The sequence below is a fragment of the Saccopteryx bilineata genome, chromosome 5, assembly GCF_036850765.1.
Source record: "Saccopteryx bilineata isolate mSacBil1 chromosome 5, mSacBil1_pri_phased_curated, whole genome shotgun sequence".
In the NCBI taxonomy this organism is placed as follows: Eukaryota; Metazoa; Chordata; class Mammalia; order Chiroptera; family Emballonuridae; genus Saccopteryx; species Saccopteryx bilineata.
The window spans coordinates 256,320,827-256,346,062 of record NC_089494.1 but is presented as its reverse complement, the minus strand read 5'-3'; the positions used below and the strand labels follow the sequence as shown (position 1 = coordinate 256,346,062).

At 47.3% G+C, this 25,236-nt stretch overlaps 1 protein-coding gene across 1 annotated transcript in view; it reads right to left on the bottom strand.

The window, feature by feature from the left end:
- Nucleotides 1–24,372, bottom strand: part of TAPT1 (transmembrane anterior posterior transformation 1) — a 64,679-nt gene extending 40,307 nt beyond the window's left edge. The window contains exons 1-2 of the mRNA XM_066279170.1: nucleotides 22,043–24,372; nucleotides 10,913–11,043 (exon numbers count right to left, since the gene is read on the bottom strand). Coding sequence (XP_066135267.1) covers nucleotides 10,913–11,043; nucleotides 22,043–22,844 — 933 coding nt within the window. The 5' untranslated portion in view covers nucleotides 22,845–24,372. The remainder of the gene's footprint in view (nucleotides 1–10,912; nucleotides 11,044–22,042) is intronic.
- Nucleotides 24,373–25,236: the final 864 nt, after the last annotated feature.

Sequence of the window (25,236 nt, the reverse complement as noted above, 5' to 3'; positions counted from 1 at the left end):
GGGGTGGAGACTGTAGGGTAGGGGAGGGGAGGGCTAAGGGTGGGGATGGAGACTGTAGGGTAGGGGAGGGGAGGGCTAGGGATGGGGATGGAGACTGTAGGGTAGGGGTAGGGAAGGGCTAGGGGTAGGGATGGAGACTGTAGGGTAGCGGTAGGGAGGGCTAGGGGTGGGGATGGAGACTGTAGGGTAGGGTAGGGGAGGGCTAGGGGTGGGGATGGAGACTGTAGGGTAGGGGAGGGGAGGGCTAGGGTGGGGATGGAGACTGTAGGGTAGGGTAGGGGAGGGCTAGGGATGGGGACGGAGACTGTAGGGTAGGGTAGGGGAGGGCTAGGGGTGGGGATGGAGACTGTAGGGTAGGGGTAGGGGAGGGCTAGGGGTGGGGGTGGAGACTGTAGGGTAGGAGTAGGGGAGGGCTAGGGGTGGGGATGGAGACTATAGGGTAGGGGTAGGGAGGGCTAGGGGTGGGGATGGAGACTGTAGGGTAGGGGTATGGAGGGCTAGGGGTGGGGATGGAGACTGTAGGGTAGGGGAGGGGAGGGCTAGGGGTGGGGATGGAGACTGTAGGGTAGGGGTAGGGGAGGGCTAGGGGTGGGGGTGGAGACTGTAGGGTAGGGTAGGGGAGGGCTAGGGGTGGGATGGAGACTCTGTAGGGTAGGGGTAAGGAGGAAGCGCTGCAGGGGGAGGGAGCAGGGGCAAGAGCACAGAGGCAGTAAGTATGAAAATGGCCTTTTCTTGCAGAATAGAAGTCCAGCTACCTTTTTTTGGCTTAGAGGAATTTGGCATTAGTATGGTTTATGGTAAACAATAGTAACTAAAGTCTAAGGGACTTCTAAGTCACACTTTAAACCAGCCCAATAAACTCAGTGGGCAAGCAGTCACCTCGCACCGTAGGCTGACTACGTAACTGGATCTCAACATTGACTGAGATCTAAAGAAATTGCAACTGGGTAGAAAGAAACCATCAGTGGATGTGAGGATACACAATACACCAGCAATAGAAATGCCTTTCAGAGCTTGGGAACATGAAAAAGGGACCCAGCTACTGGACCTATTGTTCTAATGTTACCCTTTCTCATTAGGTATATCATTCTTCTAAATTCTTTACAAATGAAAATTTCCTAAGAGAGCAAACAAGATGCAACCCCGATGGCATTCACCTTGCCCAAAGGGGGTAAACAGCCTGTGCCGGGTGTGGGGGAGCCTGGTGCCCAGCCAGATGTGAACCTGGCGTCGCGCCTCCCCGCGGCCCAGGACCTGGAGGCTGTGCAAAGCTGCCCCACGCTGCGGTCCTCCGGGCAGGGGGAAGGGCTCACCACCCAGCCTGCAACGCTCTCCGCGGCAGCGACCATCCCCCCACCACGCTCGAGGAAACCAGTCTGGAGGCTTGGAAAGGTTTTACCCACTACTTTTACGAGGCACAGGGGCTACGCTAATTTCCTTTGGGCTACCTCATTTTTTGCCAATTTGCCTGGTGTCACAAAACGCAAAAATAATGGGCATTTAATGAATCAAGCTTACAAAAGGCACAAAATGTTTACATATTCACATTTATTGCTAGCTGTGAAAATGTGTTAAGAATAAAAAGCTTTGAGTGTATATTACTAATGGGAATAATGTAGACTTTCACACTCTGATTAATTTGTATGGCACCTTGATAAAATAGACAATTACTCTTTCCTTTCTATTTGGATCAAATAACCATAAAATATTCAAGCAGTCTTAAGTAACAGCTAAAGAAAATTTCTCCTGAAATATATGAGGTGTCATTAGAAAGGTGTCATCCCACTCTCTGTTTCCCTTTTGAGAAACATAAAAATCTCTGGTCCTCCTTGAAGTACCACCTAAAATTTCAAAGTAAATACTAGGTATGAAAATACTACCTCAAAAAGAAATCATACACTGGAGATTTTGGGTTTTCCCATTTTCCTGGGGACCGAAGACAAAATGCTACACAAGGTGTTGTGCAAAACTTTCCAGTGCTAACAATCTTTGATTTGTTCTACTTTGTTTTCCTAAACCAGGGGTTGAGAACCTTTTTGGCTGAGAGAGCCATAAATGCCACATATTTTAAAATGTAATTCCGTGAGAGCCATACAATGACCTGTGTACTTTACGCGTTATCCAATAAAATTTTTTTTTAATTCATTTTAGAGAGGAGAGGGAGAGAGAAAGTGGAGAGACAGAGAGAGAGAAGGGGGGAGGAGCTGGAAGCATCAACTCCCATATGTGCCTTGACCAGGCAAGCCCAGGGTTTCGAACCCGTGACCTCAGCATTTCCAGGTCAACACTTTATCCACTGCGCCACCACAGGTCAGGCCCCAATAAAAATGTGATGTTGTCCCAAAGGACAGCTGTGATTGGCTCCAGCCACCCACAACCACAAACATAAGCGGTAGGAAATGAATGGATTGTAATACATGAGAATGTTTTATATTTTTAACGTTATTATTATTTTTATTAAAGATTTGTCTGCGAGCAAGATGCAGCCATCAAAAGAGCCACATCTGGCTCGGGAACCATAGGTTCCTGACCCATCCTAAACATTTAGCGCACAGCCCTAATGTCGCAGAGATTGTGACAGCTGCATAAAATACATGCTCACTGTCTTAAGAAGAACAAAGTCTTGCAAAGAAGCTTAACACCCAAAGGAGAGGATTCAAATTCTAATCATAACCCAGATACAAATATGCTTTACACTGCAATTCACTATATACACACTGAAGTACACAAACACGCACACACACAAAGCCAAAATGAAAGGTTCACTAAAATAATACTAAGTGAAATACTTAGTATCATTTTACTAAGTAAATACTAAGTTGTACTCCAGTGAAATACTGGCTGATATTTTCTATTTCCTTTTTTAAAAACAATGCTGGTCTCATGAAATTCATGCCCCACCAGGGGGTGAGAACTCACTGTCTGAAAAGAGATTCCAGGAGAGGCAGGCCTGCGGGGTTCAGCCCTCCCGCGGCCACCACAGCTGTGTGCAGATGTTCACGGAGGCTGCAAGGGGCTTTGCAGACCCATCTGCACTGCAGCCACTGGGAAGGGTTTGCACAAAAATGAATGAAAGGCATGAAGTTACAAATTGCAGCTGTTCAATCAAAATTCATTTTGGGGGTAAAGATTTATAAAAATTCACACACACAAAAAATAATTATTTCAAAATAACCCTCTGCATACATAAGGCAGTTCTTGGGAGTCCTCTTTGAAATAACAGAAATAGTGGGCGTGGAAACAGGGACAGGAATGTCCACTGGCCTTTCTGTCTCTCAGGGCACGCTGTCTGGAGGCCTTCAGAGGTCTGCTGCAGGTACAGGGCGATCCCGGGCACTGTCCAGGTGCTGGGCGGGGCTCTGCGTGCGAGGCCGTCAGCTCCCCTCTGCAGAAGCTCAGGGAAGGAAGTGCCCAAGTTCATGAGCAGAAGAGGCGGGCCAGGCTCCGGAGGGTCTGCCAAAGGCACAGCTTCGAAAACGGAAGCTCTACTCTACCAAGGCCACCTGTCACTCATCCTTCCAGCCTTAACCCCGCCATGGATTTGGCACCACATCTATTTACAAAATAACAAGGTTAGCAAAGTTTTAACATTTGAATTTCAATGTTAAGAAAAATACAAAATGGCAACAATTCTGTAACCCTATGTCAACCAAAGATCACATGCTAGTGAAAATTTTCACACCAGCTCTTACCACATTTAACTTTGAACCTACTACTATTGTTCTTAGTCATTTGAAAAATACTAGCTTCCAAATAAATAAATAAAAATGCCAGCCTCTCTCTGTGGAGAATAGAGCAAGGTTTCTTAACTTTAAAAAAATCTATGACAAACACCTTTCTGATAAAAATCTCCCGCCCTCCATTTAATGCCCTTTGAAATTTCAAAACAAATAAAATACTACGGCTAAAATGAAAACACAATGATTCTCAAACAGGCTTCTTGGAATTCCCACCTCATTTCTGACAGTTCCGAATACCATCTTGCCACCATGACCACCAGATGCCACCAGCTAGTCCAGGAGCCTGCTGTCAAGGACGGCGGGTCTGGAGGGTTAGGGGGAAAGCAGGAAAGGGCAGTCCCCGCCCTCCCGTGGTCTCACTGTCTGTATGGCTCTGGCTCTGGGTCCTGCAAGAGCCAAGGCCCTGTCTCGCTCAGTTCTACAATGGGAGGGTGAGGCCATTAGGAAGGGCACCTTCCCTAGGGAATTCACAATCTAGTGAGCTGGACACAGACCACGTGGTTAGTGCCCGATGAGTGACGTGCCCTGTGAGCACTGGCTGAGAGGAGGACTCCGTGGTGTGTGGGTGGCAGTGGAGGGTGGCATGGGGAATGTGCTCGCGGGGGGGGGGGGGGGGCAATGAGCCAGCATGGACCTCCCACAGAGGAGACAAGAGGGGCATTAGGTTTTGCCAGGCGCAGTAAGGAGGTACAGAATTCCAAACAAAGAGAAGAGTGTGCACAGGTACAATGTGAGTGAGGAGCTATGTGACCAGAAGGCAATTATTATACAAAAGGGGCAGACATCAACTTTACTTAGTTACTAAGGAGCACAAATTTTGTCCTACTTTCTATAAGTTCTCAACAAACCCACACACAGGAATCCATGATTACAAGAATGTCAAGGAGAATGGGTTATCAATAAGAAAGTTTACAGGTGACTGATTCTGCAAGCAATTACTGCAGATTCAAGAAAACCCCATAATAAAAAAAAAATATTGACCTGCATTCAAAAACTCATGTCCCCAAGAGGTCTACACACTCTAAGAGATGATGAACAAAGGGATTACTACAAATCCGGTACTTTTATGATAGGCAAGATTACAAAAACAAACGTAACCATGGAAAACAAAGTCATTTTGATAAAAGGCTAGGCAATCAATACAACTAATGCCTGACGTATATTTAACACACAGAATAAATTTTTTAGAGGTAAATAAATCAATGGAAGATTTTAATATTCAGAAAGACTATTGTGGGGCTCAAAACATACTTTTCTTCCCACCTCTAAGTTCCTCTGGCTGGGTTACTATTCAAACTAACAGGTGCAGATTCAGGGGAGAAAACACACAGCGTTGGTTACGAATGTATCTGCTGGGGCTTTGTAAGATATGAGACCCAACGTGTGCTGAGCGGTTCAGGCTTCTGTGCCATGACGGACTAGGGGCAAAGGGGCTGGAGATTTCACAGGAAACAGGCATTTTACAGAGGAAGAGTGGAACACACATATCAGGCAAATTCTCATCAGACAACCCAGAAACAATGGCCGGGGTGGGGGGCCGTCTAGCTGTCAGGCCCGCCTGGAGCCTTCCTACCTAATGCTAACGTGAGTATGCTAAAATTCCCTTCCTGAAGAAGGCCCTTCCATCTGAACCTCTTGGCAGGAAAGGGAGGAGGTCAAAGGTTCTGAGTCTTTTGTTTCTTAATATCCAGCTTCACATCAATATCCCAACATTCTGGGGTGGCAAAATTCTGGTCCCTTTCACTACACACATGGGGAGGCCTTGAGGTTTTCTTGCTTCTCTGAATTCCAGCCCATGTCTGAATATTGCTATAGTGGAAGCACGTGACCCACATTAATTTATGTAAGCCCCCCAATAACCCTGGAGGCAGGGACCAGTACTTGGCATGCTGCAAGGGCCAGGCAGGACCAGGCTGGAATGGACATGAGGCTGGCTGTCCTCTTGGGGTCCACAGCACATCTGAGCCACACTGAGGATCAGAGGTCTTAGCAATGCCCGCAGGCTACCATTATAGGCACAAACCGACTGTTTAGGCCATCAGCAGTAAGCAGCATTATGGCACACTGAGAATAAGCAGAGACAAGTTAAGGACAATAATTAGTCTGAGTGAGGGTCACAATGAGCTGATACAGCAAATGGAAAGAGAGAAGAAAAGAGGTTAAGACTGTTTCCAAAGCTAATGTGACAGAAATAAGTTACTGATTCATCAAAAAGATAAAGATAGCTCCACAGTGCTAGGTCCACAGATTGTCTTTTAAATATATTCACCAAAGTGATAGGAGCCTCAAGTCTTAGCTGGGCTGTCCTCGGACCCTCTGATGGTCATTTCTGCCCAGCAGGTAGCAGGGCCTCCACTGGGCCAAGGAGGCTCTGGATGCCTGCCTGGCAGCTCCCAGCCTGCTTGGGGGGGGGGGGCTCCTGGTGCTGCTGCCAGGCTGGCCCTGGGCCCTAGAGCTGAGCAAGGTGAGGCGGCTGCGAGGGACGGGGAAGCTGCCGTCACCACTCTCCTCGGCGGCCGCGAGGGTCTGAGCTGTGCGACCCCACACCTTCCTGCTTCTCAGCAGCTGAGCGCAGGACCTCAGTCAGGGTGGGGCTCAGACAAGGGCCACATCACAGGAAGAATTTAGAGGGCAGGTGCCCCAAACGTGTTTGCAAGAAATCAGAAACCGAGCAGGATGCCCAAGAAATCACTGCCACCACCATGGGTCCAAGTCGGCCCTCGATCAGTTTCACAATGAAATCCCAGGACTGAGTGACAGGACTAAGGGTGACACAACGACTATGACTGCACTTTAACAGGCACCTCATGGCGAGAGACAGCAAAAGACTTCCTATGACATTCTGATGAAGCTCCTTACTTTGAAAGGAACGGTTTGAATTATGTTTCCTCGATGTCACCTTCCCTCTCTGACCCTCAAAAAACAAGCAGAACTGAGTTACCCCACTATTATGTAACATTTCACATTCTAGATCTTTCCTTTTGCTCCCATTTCTCCTGTTCCTCACATGCCAACTCATCTGCGGACTATCCGCCCTCCTGAGATGCCCTCGTCCAACCTTCTAATCTCAGATGAGGTCAAAGCCAGACACGGTCCAAGGCCTTGATCAGGCCACTCGCTACGACCTGCAGACCTGAGATGAGAAGTAGCGGTGTTGACCCTTGACCCCAAACATTCCCTTTCTGTGTCAATAACAACAATAGTCGATGCCTAAAAATAACAATATTCTATACCTACGACAATACTTATGTATTCAGGAAAAGCATGGTAACACTGAAATAAGGGTATGGAAAAATATAGAATTACAATGTAGAAAAAGTCAGAAAAGTATTCTCACCATTTTTACTTTTATGAGAGGCAAGGTTACACAAATATATATAACCACAGAAAAGAAGTAATTTTGATAAACGGCTTCATAATAATTACAACCTACATCAGACATGTATTTAACATGAGGAATAAATTTCTCAGAGGTGAATCGATACTTTACTTATAGTTAATTGGAGGAGAGATCATGCACACGGACAGATCCTGAGATCTTATCTTTAATCCATGTTGAACATTACTATACTAATTTTTCAGAAGCTCAGCTCTGAGGGGTGGCCAATCCAATTACCTCTCAATCTGTTTCTCCTTCTGTTGGAAAAGCACAATACCACGGGCCCTGTGCAGCTGTGGACGGCTGCATAACTCCATTTGGCTAAAGAGACATAAGCAGAAGGAAGTATAACGGGCATTCCGGGAAAGCGTTTAAACCTTTACAGAAGGGACAGTCAGAAAGGGGCACTGTCCATCTTCCCTCCTTTCTGGTTCTAATGCAGGTGTGCTGCCCGAGGTGGCAGCTGTCCTCTTTCATTAAAAGGCAACAAGCAAGAGGACCAAAAGCCAATTTGCCAACGATGGCAAACTAGAGAGAGAGAAAAGGCTGAGTCCATGCTGGCTTCAGTAATCTGCTGGAACAGCTGAGATCTCTTTCCTCTGAATCTGTTTTACAAAAGTCTCATTTGTTTAAGGCACTGGTAGGTATTCTGTTACATACATAGCTAACTGTTACGTGTTCTGTATATGCACAACTAAAAGTGTTCCTAAGAAACCTATTTTCAAAGGTCCCTCCCAAAGCCAGGCCATACCCCTGAGCCTAACCACTGAGAACAGCCTGGACCCAGCCAGCCTGCCAGTGCACCTGTCCTTCTACATGTACCTAGCAACCCCCCACCCCGCTCTTCCTAGCACATGCACTCCCCCGTGCGTGCACACACACGCCTACAACGCACACACAACATCCACCTCATTTTCTCATCACCTGGCCATTACCTTGGCAAGTCTTAGCTTTATCTCTGTACTTCCACACGGTAAAAGTACCAAGACATAGTAAGTATTCAAAACAAAGACAGGGAAAAGAAATGAGTAAGTGATCTCTGGTCCTTTAAATTAGTGTGTGTGTGTAGTTATATATAAATTTATATATACATTTATATATATTTTATATATCAGATAATTTTAGAAAAGACTGTGATGAGCATTTATTTAAAACTATTTCCTGCAGTTTTAGATTCACACAGATGACAAAATTAGCCCTTGGACAAAAATCTGGGATTTTTTTACACTGGTAAAGAGGTTCAATAAAACACACTGAACTGACCTTTCTCTTAACTTTGTAAACGCTAATTACATGTTTTATAGTATTTGCAACCCTTACAGAAGCAAAGTGCTCTATAATTATCAAGTTTCTCTCCTTCAAAAGGTTTGGTGAAAATGTCATAACATTTACTGAAAACAAGAACAAAAATGAATAAGTTATTATGTATTAGAATAGACAACATAAACACCAAGGAAACCAGTAAAATAATTCAGATTGACATGAATGTGTAGATAGCCTCCCACCCGGTAAGGAAAGCCTGCAGTAAACAATACTCACACAAGTTCAAGGCCTCAGGGGATCAGGGTGATTGGTGCTGGGGTGAGCCACATCGGCCTGGAACTGAACTGAAATCCATCTTTCCTCTAGGCTTCACTCTCTTACAAATGAAGAATAGCGCTAAATTGAAATACATGACTTTCTTTCGAGTATTCCAGCAGTCAAGCTTCCATAGTGCTGCTAAGAGGCTCATTCAAATTTTCCCCACTAGGCCGAAAGCCAAAGCCCCCTTTCACCAGAAACAGGGTTAGAAAATGATGACAACTGTGCATGTCCAGGGGCAACTCGACTTTCCTGACAATATTCACTTCACACACACGAATGCGAATGAAGTGTCATGAGAAAACATCCCTCGTATGGGCAATGCACTCCAATAGTTTCCTGTTCTTCTCTTAAAAAAAAAAAAATCTTAATTGATTACAACTTATACGGTTTCCTCATCATTGGTCCTGTAATGGACCACAGTTTGAAAAACACTGATTATCAAGATCTGTAGGCATTCTCCCCAGAAGACACCTTAATACTCACAATAACAAACATGAAATGCTTACAAGAGTCTGTGAGAAATCTAAACTCAGAAACTTGTTAGTTCAATGTTGCTAATAAAGAAGAGAAAATGACCTGTGTATTGAACCTGCCTCTGATGAAGGGGCAGAATTATAAAAGGATGCTGCCACTGCTCGTTATTTTTGTCACAGGGGGGGTGATAAAAAGGGTCAGACGGACAGACACCTCCGGCTTTGAAGCAGTCCCCAGCTGTGTCCACGGTTCGGCTGCGGGTTTCAGGCAAATCCCTGTGTCCCCAGGGAAAAACAGAAGTCCAGAATTGCTCACAGCGGGGGACAGAAGCCGCTCCCTGAGGAGACCAGGGCTAACACTGATGGGGCTGGCCCGCGCTGCCCTGTACAAGAACACAGGCCCCGGGGACCCTCCCTCCGGCTGCCTCAGTAGTATGCCTCACACGTCATCTCACAGCTCACTATGTTTTAAGAAAGATACAAAAACTAGTTTAATTTTTTATTTCTTTTTGCAAGCAGAAGAAACACTACTGCCCTGATCCAACAAAATCTTAAACTCCAATATACAAAATAAGGTGCCGCCTGGGGGAGGGGCTGCAGAGCGCCCCACGCACTCCCCTCAATATCCCAGTCCCTTGGTCCCTGCTCTGACCCCTACAGCTCCCGGAGAACACAGGCAGGACCAGCTGAGCACACTCAGTGCCTGGTCTCCTGGGCGCCAGGCTGTGCTCTCCCCACGCTCTGCGCCTCACCCCAGGTGGAGCCCCTGAGACTCCCGCACGCGCCACGCCACCGAGAACCTAGGTGAAGCAACAGGTCTCAAGTAATCACTCTGCATCTGACCCTGGTCCTTCTCCCAAACTGACGGACTGTCAGAAATAACAGAACATCAGCCAAACCAGCTGAGCCTGACTTCTCAGGGTCCGTCCTGCCTCCCGCCATTATAATCCACGATAAAGCAAATCAACGACACTCTTCTCTGACAAGACACTCTAATGGAAGGTAGGATTCTAAGGAAGTGACCGAAATACTGTAAGTTTTATGTTACTATAAAACTATGCAAACATGTTTTAATATAGTTAAAGCCAAATTATTTCTTAATTCTTTCCTTTGAGCAAGTGCTCAGAGTCGCCAGCGCCAGCCATGCGGAGGAAAGAGTGGCCTTCCGGACACAGGTGACAGGTCCTAGCAGACTGACACACAAGGGAGGGGCACGGTGTGTGAGGACTCAGTGCTGCTGCCACTGCGCTGACCTGGGAGGTCTTTTCTGTGACGCATGTTAAAGCAATCATCTTTTTCTTGAAGAGGCTGTCGTTTGCGTTTTTAAGTATGAGGGCTCACTGAGAAACTGAAACTTTAAAAAAAGCTGAAATTAAGAATTTATCATGCTTGGAATAAAGAATTGCTTCTAGTAAAACAACTGAACAGAACTAAAGGGGTGAATGGAGACTAATTCCTTGGGAAAAGCTATTTGGGTGAGACAGAAACGAAAACAAGGTAAGTGTAATAAGAAGCAAAGTCAAGAATAATTGGCTATTCCTCTAAAAAATACTCTTTAAAGCCTCTTCCTGTATGGGAATTTCTACTCCCTGAATATATTTAATCACTTATGATTACATCATTTTCAATAATTTAAAAAGTCAACTCAAGCTGTTCACTACTATTTTTTTTTTTTTGTATGATTAACACATTGACATAACTTTCAGAATGATGTCTGGTAATAGAAAAAAAGGTACCTTTTCCAATTCTCTTGGTATTCGCATACAAGTGTACACTCTTTCTCTTCTTTCTGTATACTTGGCCTCATTATGTTCAAGGAAGTACCCTCTCGTTAGTTCAGCACTGAGGAACCTCAACAATGAAAGCTCTACAAGGAAAGAAAATGACACAAAACAAAAGAACAGTATTTATCAAGGAACTTACATGCTAGCTGGGGCCATACGTAGTAATACATATACAAAACAATGAGGGAATAAAACAAAGGAATCTATAATTCTGTGCCCAAAGAAACTGCACATAAACCATTAGCATTGACTGTTGGGAAAACTGCTGCTCTGTGTGGTATAAATTAAAAATCCCACTGTCACAGAAAAACGGAAGGACAAGCACTAGGTGCCAGGGAGTCAGAAAAGGGTTTTGCAAGAGCCCGGTCATGGGTCTTACAGGTTCCACAGGACTATGAAGGCAGGTAAAAAGAGTATACATTGAATATATATAAAATGGAGGCATATACATAGATATATGTATATACTTGATTTTTTAAAGGAAGTCAAGTCAACTACCAGGCATTGCTTCAGCCCAAGAACTACCCTGAGTAAACTACACAGATACTCATGTAACTTGTTCAGCCTCAGAGATCCTGTAAAAGCGTCTAAAGACTGCTAATTCCTTAGGTGAACACTTACAACCACGATGCTGATTGGTGTGGGGGAGGAAGAAACTTTACCCTGTTAGGAAAAAGTGGCCAAATTCAATTATATTCCTATGTGTGGGAGCCCTGCACACACACGGGAGAGGTTTGGAGACAGAAGGGAATGCAGGGTGTAGCTGACACTCTAAACTAGGGCTCATGTCAGGCACTGGAGGTGTCAGAGCTGCAAGTGTTCAGTAACTCTGAGTTTGCCCTGGCATGTAGGCAGGGAAAAGGTTACTTCTGATGGTAACACTTACCACGGGCTGGGGCCCTAATTTAAACTCTCCTAGATAGTTGGGGGTTGGGGCGAGGTAGAAGTTTCTATTGAGTCCACAGGGTCTCAGTTGTCTTTAGCTCAGAATAATCTGCATCTTATGTGAGTGCTAAGGTGTGCAGGCATGGGGAAAAGATGACACAGTCAAAAGTACCCTTGAAGGGCCCTTAGGAAGACTGAGCGGCAGCCTCACCACCTGTCAATGGGCCTCGCACGCCTTACTTCCTCCAGCTAGTTCTCTGAGCATCACCACCTGTCAATGGGCCTCGCACGCCTTACTTCCTCCAGCTAGTTCTCTGAGCATCACCACCTGTCAATGGGCCTCGCACGCCTTACTTCCTCCAGCTAGTTCTCTGAGCATCACCACCTGTCAATGGGCCTCGCACGCCTTACTTCCTCCAGCTAGTTCTCTGAGCATCACCACCTGTCGATGGGCCTCACACGCCTTACTTCCTCCAGCTAGTTCTCTGAGCATCAAGTCAAGTGGCTTATGTTTAGATGTTATACCAAAAAAAAAAAAATTACACACACACATTTCTTTAAATACTGGGTTTGTAATCTACCCAGAGTCAGTGATGCCATGAGAGGTGTCTGCGGATTGAAACAGATGGAGAAACAGACGTCTGCGTGCTCCAGCCCAGCGCAGGGCTTGCCAAATCAGTGCCCTGGCAGGTGAAGCCATGCACAGGAGATGTGAACTCTACTGAAGGTACAAACAGCTTTTCGGTTAAAAGGCCTTAGTGTAACCGAGGCAATGTAGAGTCAAACTTTTGGTTAGGAACTAATACGTTGTAGGCTGGCTAAAGCCTGAACACGATCTGCTGCTTGAAGGGGAGAAAAGAGAGCCCTCTGAGCTGCAAGTGAGAACAGCCAAAACTAGTAAAAATTAAACTCCTTCTCCGTTCAGTCTGATTTCCAATTAGAAAGAAAAGCACATCTGGAGTGGCTGATAGATATCAATACCAGTTGCTTCGTGTAAACACTGAGAAGCCACAGGACACACTGCACTTACAAGAACTGTCGCTGATGCCACTGAGCTCTGCGTCCTGCCCCTGGAATCTGAGCAGCCTCCGCCCGTGGCCTCCCCGCCGCTCCCTGCCAGCCCTCTGCCGGGCATCCTCTCTCAGGGCCCCTTGCCTGTCCCGTGGCTCCTGGGTGTCCCCCTCCACCTCACTGTTAAACGGCTGCTGGCCCACTCACACCGGCAAACCCAAGTTCCAGTAAAATGCTGGTCACCCTTGGAGGCCGGAGGCTGGTGTTCCCTGAGGCGTCCTGTTACCTTCTCTTTTTCTTTTTTTCCTTTACATACTCGCCTTGGACAGTTTAACCATCATCCAAACAAAGTCACCGTATCTTTAGCTTTGACTCCTGAGCCTGGACCCACGTTGCCAACTGCCTCCTGGGCAACTCCACCTGGAAACCCGACACCTTTAACCTGCAGAACCAAACTCAGGGTCCCAGGCCCCCTTGCCTGCTGCCCGGCTGCAGCTCAGGGCAGCAGCAGGCAGTTCTGTGCTGGAAGCTCAGGGCAGATTCTGATGGTACCTCTCTCCTCCCACCAAGCCTGCTGATTCTTGCTCTGAAACACTGAACGTCTCCCCCTCCTTTCCACACTCCAGCCTCGTTTGGCCCCCACCCTCTCCAGCTGCTGCAGAAGAGTCCTGACCCACGCCCTCCTTCCAGTCCTGCCTCCTGTCAGCCCCACTTGGCCTGGCCTCCGGGCGAGCACACGCCAGGGTCACCCGCTGTAGTAGGCAGCCTTCGTTACCTCGTTACCTCGGGGCGGGCCCCACACCTCAGCAGCGAGGACATCGGATCCCTTACAGCTCGGCCACTGGCTACCTTTCCAGGCGTGCCTCACCGGGCCTGCCCTGGGCCTCTAGGTCACAGACCTCCAGTTACCCTACTTTTCATTTCTTGCGAACATGTCAGTTGGCTCACTGTTCACTGGCCCGAGAATCCGCTGCCTGCTTTCTCCAAGTGAGCATGCACAGACGCGGCCTGCTCTGGGGACATGCCCCAGGGCCCAAGGGGGACCCACCCAGTTCCCACAGCACCACCCTGCCTGTGCTCCCCTGCGCCCCACCACGCCCCTTTCCTTGTCCCGTGTTCTCCTTTACTTTGGCATCCTCGGGGCACTGCACATCATAGGTGCTCAGCAAATGCTTGCTAAAATAATATACGGGTCAGAGACAAGGAAGGAGGGTGGGAGATGTGTGGCAGAGAACAGAACCAGAACCAGAAATCAGCAGAGGTAAAGGCAGAGAAGAGCAGATCCTTGAGAAAGGGCCCACCACAAAGACAGCTGTGCGGAGCCCGGGGCGTAGACAGGCAGGCAGGCGCAGGTGAGAGGCTCCTGGCGCCTCACTGCACACAGGAGCGAACAGGAGCACCTTCTACAGGAGCACCTTCTGCTCCGTGTGCATCTAGGTGACTGCCAAGGGTCACCCAAGAGGTGCGCGGACCTCCACTGTGGACTCGCACTGTCCACTGTAGTGTAGGGAGGGAAGCTGGGCAGCCTGCTAGTATGTCACCATGTTGAGGAGATACAGAAAAAAGGTTATGGCACAATTTTAAATCTAAAAAAGCAAATTCCACTCCAAGATTGAAAAAGCTATACTCCACAATGGCGTTCCCCTTGATGACGGCACATGCCTGAGCTCTCAGCACGATGAGTTTTGTCATGATCCACAGGAAAAAGCACGGGTCAGAAACTAGAGGAAGGAGTCCTGGGCCAGCCTGCCACACACTAGTCCTGTGACCCTGCTCAAGTCACAGTCTCCACTCCACAGAGGACGAACTGAGGCTTAGGGCTGTTTTGTAACACCTGCTACCTGCTTGCCTTCAACGTCGGATGGCTGAAGGACTGACGGGACACACATGAAAGTATGTGAAAATCACAAAGCATGTCACAATGTCTTGAACGACTTCCTATTAATTTCACAAGATCTGTACATTAACCAGTTCTAGCTGGCAGTTACCTAATGTTATTGATTGATGCTACTTCTGCAATCCTGTTTTCACGGACAAAGGTAATCTGACAAGTATGTTTCACAAACTATATAACCTATGTAATTACTTTTCTGTGAAACAGTTTTACAATATAAACCTATGAAAGTATTTTAACTATAAGTAAAAAACAATATTGTGTCAGGATTCCACCTCTAGAAATGCAAGAGTTTTAGTTACAAACACCAATTTACATTCCACAATAGGGAATTTTAAAGTAAGCGCTTAAAAAGCGAATGATAAAAGCAAGGCACAGAAGGGTCACGAGGCCTCCAGCTTCACACAGGAAGCAAGTGGCAGAGCCAGAACTCAAAGTCAAGCAGTCTATCCCCAAAGCGTGTGCTCTGGGCACTAGATTTTTGTGACTATTGCAGTCTCAAGGGCTTCTGTAAACAGCCACTGTGCCCTCTGGAGAGCCGGACTCCCCCACCCTCCCTCTTCTTTGCTCCCACAGCCCAGGGTTTGCTTCTGAAAAGGTGCAGTTAACTTGTCAGCTTCCTTCCAGCCCAGATCTTTCTGAAAGCAGGTGCCCTGCATCTGAACCTTCTCGATATCCAGTCCCCAGTGGGTTCTGAATCTAAGCGTGTGTTTGTGCACAATTAGCACCACCCTAATGGGCTAGGGAAGGGTTTTACCGGACAATTAAAGCAATACTAACAAAAGAACCACGTTTCACAGGGTGAACTATTTCAAAAGCTTTCTCTTCCTGAAAAGCTTTATGTTACTTCCTTCTCCCCTGCTCCTGGAGAACTAGCCCTATTTAAGGGATTAGGATCTTCCCTCTTTATGGCAAGAGACAGTTTAAGGAGGTCTTGTACATACTGCTTCATAAAATTCTCACAATTCTGGGAGTTGAAGAGAGCAGATAATGGTGTTCACGTTTTACAAATGAAGAAACTGCGGCTCACAAGACTGGTCCAAAGTCACTAAAAGTTAAGGGAACGACAGGGAATAGAACCTAGATCTTTGAACTCCAAGCCCTGCATCCTGTCTGCCCTATACCATAATTATCAGCTCTCATCTGACAATCTGACGAGAAGACAGGCTAGCATGGCTCTGGCTTCCACCCATCAGAAAGTCTGTGACTCCTCCTCGGATGAAGGGGCGCCTGCAGCCCTGAGTCCTGAGCCACTGAGTCAGCCGGGCCTGCTGCTGGGTCAGGTCCACTCCCACCTTTCTCTGGCCATGGACATGTTTTGCAGGATGTAACTTAACCTTCTGTTTCAAACTGTAGCTCTGTCTCAGTGTTTTTGTTTCTTTAAACATTGTTTTTAACTTTCTACAGACTTACCTGAACTTGCTTGTCCTTTGATACCGTGTGGTTGCCTAATTATTCAGGAAGGTACTGCTCTTTACCCTGCGGGTACCACTCTTCAAGCATCCTGCTAGCTAAGGGTACCTCGCTTTCTCCTTACTGTGGTGGTATTTTCTTTCTTCTGAGCTAAACTGTCACTCTCATCTGTTATGACAAACATATCTTTATATTTTAAGAGCAATTCTTTTCCAAAAGAAAAGAATATGTTTATTTCCCTAGCACTGACTTAACTTTTTAGATGCCAACCAATTTTAGTCATTTATTCAATTCTTACCAAGCAGAAATATCATTCAGTAAAAGTCTTTTAAAAGTACAAATATTGCTCTGGTTGGGTAGCTCAGTTGATTAGAGCCTCATTCTGATGTCATGAGGTTATGGGTTCAATCCCCAGTCAGGGCACATACAAGAATCAACCAATGACCCTCGCCGGTTGGCTCAGTGGTAGAGCATCAGCCCCATGTGTGGATGTCCTGGGTTCAATTCCCGGTCAGGGCACACAGGAGAAGCAACCATCTGCTTCTCCACCCCTCCCTTTTCCAGTTTTCTCTCTCTCTCTCTCTCTCTCTCTCTCTCTCTCTCTCTCTCTCTCTTTATTTGCCTCCTGCAGCCATGGCTCCCTTGCTTTGAGCGATCGGTCCTCAATACTGACGATGGCTCTGTGGAGCCTCCACCTCAGGTGCTAAAAATAGATCGGTTGCGAGCATGGCCCCGATGGGCAGGGTGTCAGGCCCAGGTGGGGGCTGCTGGGTGGATCCCGGGTGGGGAGCATGCGGGAGTGTGTCTATCTCCTCTCCTCTCACGTAGAAAAGAAGGAAAAAAAAAAGAATCAACCAATGACAGCATGAATGGGTGGAATAACAACCGATGTCTCTCTCTCTCCCTCACCCTTTCTCTCTCTCTAAAAATCAATAAATAAGAAAAAGTTTTAAAAATACAAGTATTTTACTACTTAATATAAACAAGTGCTTCTACATTGGAAAAACAAGTTTTATCAACCGTAAATACTTAACATAAATAATACCAATCATAAATCCAAATCAATCACCTAGGGTATTTTTAATCAATATTCACCTCCTACCACAGAAATGCTATGATTCAATATCTGAAATTGATAAGTATAGTAAAAATTGCTTCTTCCTCATCCCTAAAAGAACTATTATGTTTAGTTAGGTATCTACTGCAATTACATGTTTTAGAAATAAGAAACCAGGACAGAAAACCATTAATTAAAGTAATGACTAATCACAAACATATTTATATGTTCAGTAGTATGTCTAAATATACTTTTCTCAAAATAGCACTATAAAAAAATTGGAAAGTAATATTGGTTAACTGTTAGGAAAATAGTATAAAACATGCAAACCTCCACTGTCTTAACTAATGTAAAACTTCAATAAACTTCACTAAGGGTACACTAAAATATTAAATATGAGTTTATTACACAATATAGAGGCACACTGTTGTATAAGACTAACCAGGAAACAATACAACAGCAATTCTGCCTTCTGAAGTCAGACCCTCAAACTATTTATATTTAGGGAAGTAAAGAACAGATAGACTCTTCATAAATATGTAATATCATTATTCTAACAATCAATGCCATATAGTCTTTCCAAAGGCCTCTTTTATGCAAACTTTCTCAAACTGGGCCCCAAATGAGCTGCTAGGACTGAAGTTAAATATTTTAAAAGGCCAAGATATCGAACTGGTCAAAGACCAAAATGATTAACTTCTCGCTGCTTGCTTGTTTACATGTATTACCTCGGTGAAGCAAGTGCGAGTTTTAAAGGCAGAGCAGTAGTTGGTCAGAAGTCAGTTTTACTTTATTTGTGTCAGGGTTGTGCCCCCCCCCCCCCACCAAGTCATTTCCTAGCCAGTTTTACAGTTCCTCTTATTTTTCCTTTGTAAATGAGAAATCAAGTATTCATTCTAGAGCGTAATTTCAGAATCACAGCCTTAGATCATCGGTTAGGATAATTCTGGGGCCACAGTGATACTAAGTAAGATATTCTCTGGAGGAGGAGCACCAGGTTAACTAAAAACATTTTAATAAAAATATGTTATTTGTAAGAAGAACTTCAGTTTTCAATTACACAAGATATAAGACATAGGGAATATAAACAGTAAAAGCCTCTGTCCCACTCGAAATTTTTGTGGGAGTTCCTAAAAAGGGGATCAGTTGGCCTTTCTGGGGTTTGTTCTTTCATCCTGCCTCTTCTCATTCTTATGAAGGTGAAGGAAGAGGTCTAGAATGAGTAAGGGCAGAAAAGTGAAGCTAAACAGACGGACAACAAGCATAAGCTGCAGAAGTGAAGAGTCACCATTTAAAAGAAGGGACAGAATGGGCCCCCCAGTTCTTTTATGATTAGAAACCATTCTGTCCACTCATACCTTACCCCTTACTTCAGGCTCTAGTTTTATAAGCAGTACCCATCCCTACGCATACTGCAACGCCTGCACTATATAGGTATTGTTTCGTCCTCACCAATACATGTTATATTTACTTCTTCTACACCAAGTCTTCCACTGCTAAGTCCCACGGTCACTGCAGCCAACTTATATACTTTAGATACTGTTTAGTAGTGAAGTTATGAAACAGGCAAATGCGTTAGGCAAGCGTAGAGTCTACAAAACAATTCAACAACCATACTGAGCCAAAAACAGATTGCCTAATTCTCAGTCCAAGGCTGACTTGCTAGATCTAGATTCCTAAGTGGGAATATGGCTATAAAGAAACTCTCCCAGTTAGAACTTTTACAGAGGAGTCAAGCGGGGAACAAGCACAAAAACATGGTAAGATGTACTTATTCTTTGGTCTTAGGTCAAAAAGGACAATAGAAATTTGGAGTATTTTTAAGAGTAGGTAAAAAGACAGATGAGATGAATCTGCAGTTTCCGACGACCACTATACCCTGAGTCCAAGATTGGTGACCGCATGAGGCCACACTGGAATACACAATGACCACTCTGAGTGAGAGACAGAATGGAAAGAGGAATGAGAAATGGGATATCAACTTTTAGCTATGTTAAGATACAAGTATTAGTGCCTGAGAAAAGTTTCAGTCCAATACCAGGCAACATATAAGTCGAAAAGGAAGTTCAGAGAACCCAGTGATTAGAAGAGTTTGAAAAGAGGAACAAAAAGAAAGCTAATGTGGGTATATGTGAACGGCAAATACAGCTGTGTATACACTAACTAGTATTAATGTGTATCTTCTAAATGCGTAAGTGACAAAGGCAGCACCTACTCTGTATATTAATTTATGGAATCCTAGGCTCTTAGGATAGGCCAACAAATGTCTTATTTATAAGAGCCCTGAATTCCTTGGGAGAAAGGCTAACAGGGACTTTGGTTAGGCTACCAAGACACCAAAGAAAAGACAAAGGCTGCTCTAATTTGGGGAGATGGACTATCAGAGGCAGCACCAGAATATATAAAAAATGGACCAGTAACATCTTAAGTGCAAGCTTCTCAGTTGGGAGACGGTGGATTCAGGGAGAAATGCTTCTCACGTGATGCTGTGTGGTCCCACTCACAGGCTCTCTGAGCACCCCAGGCCAGCCCCACTCACGGGCTCTCTGAGCACCCCAGGCCAGCCCCACTCACGGGCTCTCTGAGCACCCCAGGCCAGCCCCACTCACGGGCTCTCTGAGCACCCCAGGCCAGCCCCACTCACGGGCTCTCTGAGCACCCCAGGCCAGCCCCACTCACGGGCTCTCTGAGCACCCCAGGCCAGCCCCACTCACGGGCTCTCTGAGCACCCCAGGCCAGCCCCACTCACGGGCTCTCTGAGCACCCCAGGCCAGCCCCACTCACGGGCTCTCTGAGCACCCCAGGCCAGCCCCTAGGGCCGTTTCTAAACTCCGGACAGAAGAGGAAGGAAAGGTTACAGAGCAGTGGAAAGGAGCTAGGCTGGAGGGTCAGGACGAACACCGAAGCCACGCAGCAGCCTGGGCATTTAAAATTGGCTGAAAAAATCCTGTCTTCCCTGCTTCTGACCAATGCAGCATCCGAGTTCGAGGCTGGTCACAGACAGCGGCAAGAGCTGTGTGACAATCACAACATAGACAGACAGACAGACACTGCAGGGAAGAATAAGGGGGCCCTCGCGGTGGCCCTGACGGAACACCACTGACTGGTGACTCCAGCTGAAAAATTCCTGGGATCCTCACCTAAGACCGATCGATCGCCAAGTGTTGTCACTGGCATCTCTCCTCACAAACAACTCATGGAATTTGGGAAACAGTGAGGAATACCCGAACAACTATGGCTGGATTTGTCTCCCTGAAAATGACTTCTTGCAACTATGAGGTAAAAGCCCAGCTTCACACATGTTAAGTAAACCCTGCTCAGTATCCCATGTGGATGAAGAAGGGGTTTGTGGGGTGATAAAGTCTATGAAGTCCATGGCACCTCGTATCCAGACCCAATCAGGAAGGGTCAGGGAGAGGGTGTTAGAGGCTACCCCAAAAACCCAACATTTGGGCTCATCAGAAGGCTCCTGACAACTTCATTTTCTGTGCATACAAAAAAAAAAAAAAAAAAAGAAAGAAAGAAAGAAAGAATAAAAAAGCTTTTATAATGTTGGCTTTCCCAAAACTCAGAAATAGTTTAAAGATATTATAGTGATTTCTAGCTACATTTGCTTCTATTTGCATCTAAATATTGAAGTCTAAATAAGTCAACAGACAGCTGAGAGATTTAATACCTTGTCTTACTGAGACCCTGCCAATTCAAAACTTGCGAGCAAATGTTTGACAACTAAACCAAACCAAACAGTTAAGACGGCACAGTCCATACTTGATTTTCCAAAGATGTGGGGACCTCTTCAAAATCTAATCTATGTTTACTTCTGCAAAATAGTAAATCAATCAGGACCTTGACTGCCCTTTGAATATTTAAGCACTACTACATTTTCAACACTCCGCACAATCAATGCATAAGCCTTATTATGACTTAAACATTTACTTGCATGCACTGCAAAAAATAACAGCTAATAAAGCTATTATGTGCACCATAAGCAATTTTGGGGAGTGGGGGAGAAATTTAATGGTTTGGTCGCTGTTCATAAATCTAAAGTATGTTGTGATCCCTCTACATTCGATTAAACATACATCTCAAAATCTTGGTTTTTACCTTTTAAGGCTCATACACAACAGCAATATAAGTACAAATGAAAGTTCAAAATACGGTTTGAAAAGAATAAACTCCAATAGCTGAGAGAAATAGAACAATATGCTTAAAACTCATCATGGAAAGTAGGCTTTCTGCAGCCATTATTTTTTTTTTCTTGGGTTTTTTCTTTTTTTAGTGGCATAAGTTTCGGTTTAGGAAAAGTTCACAGGTTATATTTTGAGGAGTGCTAAATACTTCTGTGCAAAAGTCCTGAACTCCACGGTCATTACCACACTGGTAGGGGCGGCTGCGGGAAGCACTGTGCAGGGCAAGTTAACAGGTCTCTATGGCTCAAGTTCGCTGAAAATACACAACAGAAGTCACCTTGGCGTGATCATTACATCAGCCCGGAGCTTGTCAGATCTGAGCTCCCCGAGCCCCGGGATGCTCGCCGACGGCACCAGGGCGTGCGGGAGCCCGGGGCTCCTTTCTAAGGACCTCGGGAGGGCGCTGGGGCGATCCTGCGCCGACTCCCCGGCCGCAGCCCCCGCTCCGGACACACCTGCGGGGGCTCGGCGCCGCGCGGGCCCCGCCCCGGAGCTGTCAGCGGCGCGGCGGCGTCGGGGGGCGGCGACCCCGCGCACCCACAGCCCGGGCGGCCCGCGGGGCGGCGGGGATCGCAGCCCGGAGTCCCCGGCCCCGCGGCCTAGCGCCGCCCGCCCGCCGCCCGCCGCCTCACCTGCGCGGCTGCGGCGCCGCTCCCGCCGCCGGTCGCTCTCGTAGAAGCCCAGCGTCTCCGTGTGCTGAGGCGCCGGCGGGGGTCCGTGCCCGGCGCCGCCCGGCTGCTCCGCCTGCCCGCGGCCTGCCCGCTCCGGGCCGTCCGCGCCGCCACGGCCGCCTTCCCCCGGGGCGGCCGAGTCGCCGACGCCCGCCATGTTCCGAGAGCGAACTAACCCCGCCGCCTCCCTCCAGCCGCCCGCCGGGCCTCCGCCTCCGGCCGGCCCCCGCCCCGCCTCGCCCCGCCCCTCGCCGGAGCCCGGGCCGCCGCCGCCGCCGCTGCCATCCGCGGGCCGTCTGCCGGCGCGCGCCTTTGGCGTCAGCGGTGCGTGCGAGGCCGCCGCCGCCGCCACGGCCGCCGCCATTTTCTTCCGGACCTCGCCGTGGCGCGCGGGCTCCGCCGGCTGGGGCGCCGCGCCGGGCTCCATGCCGCCGGGCCGCGCGGCTGGGGACGGCGGGCGCCTCCGGGGCTCGGGGCCGGGGCCCGGCGGGAACGGCTCGGGCGCGGCGGCGGCGGCTGCGGGAGGGTCGGCAAAGGAGCCCCGGGGCGGCGGCCGCTGCGCGCGCTGCCCGCCGTCTGCGGGGTGTCCGGCAGCGCGCTCGGGGCCCCTTTTGCAGGCTCGGTGCCCGGAGTGCGTCGGCGCCGCCCGCCGGGTCTTGGCACCGGCCGCGCGACCACGGCGGCGAGGGCCGGGCTCCACTTCCCCGACCCCCGCCAGGCCCGGCCCCGTGTGTCCGCTGTTTGGGATCCATCCCTGCTGCATAGTTATGGTCAGCCGTCACATTCCCCGGGCTCTGGGTTTCCGTTGACCGTTTCCAAAGTACTTGGGCAAAAAGGAACTCAGGGACGCTGTCCAACAGGTGGGGGCGCGGAGGGAGCGACGGCCCTCGGGACTCAGCGCAAGTAGCGGGGTGTTTTGTGCTTTGCACGCGCCCGGGACACACCACACTGTCCTTCGGGTTAGGGTTAGGATACGGCTCTTGGCCGCCGCTGTGCCTTTGCTCCATCACCTGGGTGTCTGCTGTGCTTGGGGCGGATCGTCCTTTGCAGCTGTGGCCGTTGATTCGGCACCAAGCGCAGGGTCAGCCCACCTGCCACAGGTGTCGCGGAAGTGCAGATGGTCCTGGAAGAATCGGGGACCTTTGCCACCACTTCCCACGTGGTTGCTGCGCGCTCCATTGGAGGGGACCGTGGCAAGTCCGTTTCCCATATGCCAACCTCAGAACTCACGGGTCACTGAAACCCTCTTGATAAGGAAAAGGAAGGCTAATTCCGCCTCGAACATTAGCTATCTACAAACTCTCCTAGACCTAGACTTGAGAACCAGATGTAAAGGACCTGCAAAGACCAAAATCGAGTTCGTGTTCATTCCTGAAAACACCCTGAGGATTTGTTGACACTAGTTAGTAACTGGTTGCAAAATCGCAGCAAGTTAAGAACAGAGTGGCTGTTTTCTCTGCAGCATGCTAAGGACAGCCGGCCCCTGACAGTCTGACCGCAGGGCAGAGTGGCACTAAGGGGCCAAGATGGACTGAGCCCCGCAGCTGCGGCGCAGTCATTACCCTCAGTCCTTCCCTGAAAGGAGGAACTGATTGCCTTTGGAACATACTCATCCTCCTTCTAAAAAACAGTTCTCCGGATTACATTTGTAAACATGCCTCTGACCAACCTCCATAAAACTCTGTTTGGCGTATTCCTTGGCCAAAACTGAACCTTAATCCACCAAAAATAAATTCTCTGCTCAAATCATGAGAATCATTTTGAATATCAAAAGATACCAAAAATGTTATGGCTTCTATAAGGTTGCATACAGTTCAAATTCTGTTACTCTCTGATCTTTTATAGTGTAAACCTACCCTATCCCTATTTATTGATTATCAAGAAGGAAGTAGGGTTTTATTATTTTTGTGTGTCAGCTCCCACTTGCTGTCTAGCTGCGTTTATTGGCTTATTGCCCATGCCTTTAACTCAACAGGAGCCAGAAGGGAAAAACACCTAAATTTTTGTTTCTTTAGGCATTCCGTTGTAGGAATGGATTTATCTCATTTTCTCTGTCTTGAGGGCAAACATCGTGTACCAAAGGCTGTGCCTATCTTTTTGAATGGCAACAGGGAAAGGAAGAAGCTGTGTCCGGGAACTGAACGTGTTAGGGAGCAAAAGGAGCAACTGGAAATGGGCAAGCTCAGGGATTTGTAATTTCTCATCAGCTGGGTCTTTTCCCTGGAGCTGTGCTATTTTATAAGACACTTTGTGAAACTGCACAATGAAACCCACAGTGAAGAAAACATGCTAAAACGCATTTAAAAAACAAACATCAGTATAAGTAATTTTTCCAGTTAACATTAGTTTTCCCTGGGGGAGGTACTGAAAATTAGATAACCAGCTTATTGATATGAAAAGTTGTTTACTATGAGTTAATTCAAACTATTGCAAGTTATTAACAATCTAAGTAAGGGTATTTCAAATCCAGTTGCCCCTCAGGGCCCTCCCTAGCAGGGAAATCTGAATGGGACTCAACTAACCTTGACCTGAAAATATTTGTAAAAGAAAAAATTCCAGAGCCCTAGCCAGGTAGCTCAGTTGGTTAGAGCATTGTCCTGAAGCGCAGAGGTTGCCGGTTTGATTCCCTGGTCAGGGCACATGCAGGAGCAGAGGTTGCCGGTTTGATTCCCTGGTCAGAGCACATGCAGGAGCAGAGGTTGCCGGTTTGATTCCCTGGTCAGAGCACATGCAGGAGCAGAGGTTGCCGGTTTGATTCCCTGGTCAGAGCACATGCAGGAGCAGAGGTTGCCGGTTTGATTCCCTGGTCAGGGCACATGCAGGAGCAGAGGTTGCCGGTTTGATTCCCTGGTCAGGGCACATGCAGGAGCAGAGGTTGCCGGTTTGATTCCCTGGTCAGGGCACATGCAGGAGCAGATCGATGTTCTTGTCTGTTTCTCTTTCTTCCTTTCTCTCTCTCCCTTCCTTCCTCTCTCACTGAAGTCAATAAATAAAAATTTTTAAAAAAAACTAAAAAATAAATTCCAGGAAGTGTTTTTTAAATGATACAGTATCATAGCTATTTACGTAGTATTTACATTGTATTACGTATTATGAGTAATCTACAGATGACAAAGTATACAGAAGCATGTGCAATAGGTTGTATGCAAGTACTA